Source organism: Acanthisitta chloris, unplaced genomic scaffold (genome assembly GCF_000695815.1).
Source record: "Acanthisitta chloris isolate BGI_N310 unplaced genomic scaffold, ASM69581v1 scaffold42596, whole genome shotgun sequence".
In the NCBI taxonomy this organism is placed as follows: domain Eukaryota; kingdom Metazoa; phylum Chordata; class Aves; order Passeriformes; family Acanthisittidae; genus Acanthisitta; species Acanthisitta chloris.
The window spans coordinates 26136-29189 of record NW_008678401.1 but is presented as its reverse complement, the minus strand read 5'-3'; the positions used below and the strand labels follow the sequence as shown (position 1 = coordinate 29189).

Below are 3054 nucleotides of genomic sequence, written 5' to 3'. Positions count from 1 at the left end.
GCGGCCTCAGGCCGGGACCAGAGCCCCTTCCCGACAGGCCTGGCCCGTGCGAAGTTTCCCTTTCTGCTCATAACTGTCTTCCCCCTAGGGTGGGCGAGGGTCGTCTTGCAGGCATGATTCTTTATGCTGTACCATCACGTGTGCCTGAAGGTCCTGGCGACAGGTCTTTTAAACTTTCCTTTGCTTCTTCTTCCTTTTCAGATGGCTTTAGAAAGGATCCCTTACAGCCTAAGGATCAGCCAAGCCTGAGGTATTTTTGCTTCGGATTTCAGATTTATGTTTCACTGAAGTAAAAATGAATGTGTTGTATTTGTCCTATGTAGTTAATGCCTTGTGGTACTTCCTTCTGGAAGGGTCTGTTCTGTTTGGGGAATTAGCCCAACCAATCTGAAGTGATGCTGAAATCTGAAAAGACTAATATATTCTAAAAGTACATTTCTCATTCCTCTGGCAGCAGGGCAATATAGAAGTTGAAAACTTACTGCTGCTGTCATTTACAGCATTAGTTTCACTGTCAGAAATCTCTCAATTCTGCAAGTGTCCCGTGAAGGAATTAGTACTGTTACATATAAAAGAGTTTATTTTTCTTCCAAAAGCATGGCAATTGCAAGGGCCAGGAAAGCAGCAACTTTGCATGGTGTGATCAAGAGGTGATGCTGTCCTATCCCAGGCTGCAACATTTCTGTAGGCTCAGTCTCCAAGGCTATCAGCCAGGCAAGATAAAACCCTCTGTCCTAGGACAGGGTTTGCATGAATTGTGAAACAGGCACAGGAACTACATGCAAGAGAAGGGATGTTCTGACTTTGCTTTTTGTAGATTATTTCAATGAGAAAAATAATCCAATTACTCTGTTAGAAACGGGTAAATAACATTTGTCTCTCTCTTGAGAGCTGAACTGTTACTACTGAGCTGTTTTCCATCTTGGCAGTCTTCCCTATCAGTATGAGTTGGTTAGTAGAGAGCAGGAGATTTTACAGGCCCTAATGTCCTGTTTGGGTGAGAGCACCAGATGTGTCTGGCCTCAGGAGAAATAATCATTGTTGTTATTCCCAATGGGCGTGAGGCGAGTGGCCACGGTGAGGACAGCAATGAGCTACAGACAACTCCAGAGTTCAGAGCACACGTCGCAAGGAAACTGGGAGCAATGCTGGACAGGTACTGGCATGCAAGGCTGAAAGTGTTCGTTCTGTGGGTTAGCTATGCTGATGCTTTTGTGTGCTAAACCCAGGAAACTCAAGAGCTTCTTGTCTCCTACGTTTCTGTACTCAGTGCAAGCTTCCCATGTTCAGCAAACTAAGCTTGCTGATGTGCTGTGCCCCTCTGACAAAGACTCCCTGTGCAGCACTGTCTCCTTTTGCCTCTGTGGTGAATGTGTTGTGGGGAAGAAAAAGCAGAATTTGGGTGCCTTAGCACTTTCATCATTTAAAGGCTTGGCAGGAGACTCTTTCATTTGTTCGTGTGACCTAAACCAGTACCTGACTCAGGGTTGTGCTGGCAGTGTGCCTCAGACTGGGCTGCCACTGTCTCTTCATTGTGTAAATGCAGCCCTGATGAACTAGAATTCCTGGTGTTTAGGGTTGGCTTTAGACATGCTGATTTTAAATCATTCTTATGGCACGTGTTGCTGAGGAGAGAAGGCCTGGTCTGCTGTGAGAGCAGGGGGCTGAGGCAGTCTCACTAAAAAGAAGGAATCTGTGGAACATCTCCCTCTAGCCTTGTTTCCCAGAAATACCCAACATTAGCTCAGTTTGTACAAACCTGTGATCTGACTGGGGTTTTCTGTTTAGTTTCATCACTGTCTTGAAGGATTCATCAGGACCTTCACAAACTTCAGTGCCAGAGTCTGACTCTGCAGATGATGGTGAGTTCTAGTCACAGCCATAGTGGCTGTTTTGTGACTGTGTTAGTTAAGGGATGACAAGTGGGATGGATCCTGTCCACTGCCTGCTGTACACCACCTGACTAATAAACATTTGCAGTAGAAGGATTTCTGTGGGTGTCCATGAGGGCTGTTACTTTGCAGCTGTGACCTTTGTGCCCTGAGTCCTCCCACATAGTCCCAAATAATTGCTGTCAAGCACTATAGCAATACAGTAACAGCACTGAGGCTGATCAGGGAGATTACAGTTGATTGCCTTCATCTCTGTTTTATAATATGGCTAAAATTCCCCTTTCCATATTTTAGGTTTTCGCCTCTTCTCTTCCTCTGTCCCAGGAGACTGTGGGAAACCAGAGCCTTGCCCTGCAGCAAGGAGGAGACGACAGGCCAGCTCCAGGTGAGGTGTTGGCAACTGTTTTTCTCCTGAACTGCTATTGCATCCCACATTTCAGAGGCAGCTGGCACTCCCACAAGGGAATAGGAAGCTGAAGAGCTTGAGAAGTGTGCATTTATGACTTATATTTGACTAGACCAGATGTTTTTTTGGTTTCTTTTTTTTAGGGCCGGGGAACTAGAAATGTTGGTGGTAGGTGTTCTTTCCCCTCCTAATGCATGTAAAGAACACCTCAACCTTCCAGCTGGTTAAATGCAAACTGTCGGTGTGGAAATCCCAGAGCCACTGGGTGTTTATCACATGTTCTCATCTCAGATTGCTCTGTTGTCCAAGTTTTGGGTGAATTCCAGGTAAAAAGTGTAACACAACTCCCTTCCCACTTGTTGCCTTTCCAGTGACACAGACAGTGACCAGGAGTGGCAGAGGTACCAGGAGGCTGCTGTGTCAGCTGCAGATATTCTGAAGCAAAGTGCTTTTCCTGCCCTGTTCCAGGATTCCAGCCAGGATCAGAGTCAGGGTTATGTAGAGCACAAGCAGAAAAAAAAGAAGAAAAAGAAAATTAGGAGAGAGAACAATATTCAAGAGACAATAATGGGCCCAGCAGAGTGTGACCAGATCTGCAAAGATTTGCCACGGTTGGTGTGTGCAAATGGACAGCATGAGAGACAGGACAGCAATCACAGAGAGAACTCACTGTTGGCAGGAGTTGTGAAGAAGAAAAAGAAGAAGAAAAAGAATGAAGATTTTGCTCTGAAAACAGCAGGTGGTTATGATGGATGA

The 3054-nt window shown here is 45.7% G+C and overlaps 1 protein-coding gene across 1 annotated transcript; it reads left to right on the top strand.

The window, feature by feature from the left end:
• Window positions 1-1010: 1010 nt before the first annotated feature.
• LOC103804234 (chromosome unknown open reading frame, human C12orf43) lies at window positions 1011-3054 on the top strand. Its single transcript, XM_009076834.1, has 4 exons — window positions 1011-1156; window positions 1789-1862; window positions 2187-2277; window positions 2670-3054. The coding sequence occupies exons 1-4, from the start codon at window positions 1011-1013 to the stop codon at window positions 3052-3054; spliced, it is 696 nt and encodes a 231-aa protein (XP_009075082.1).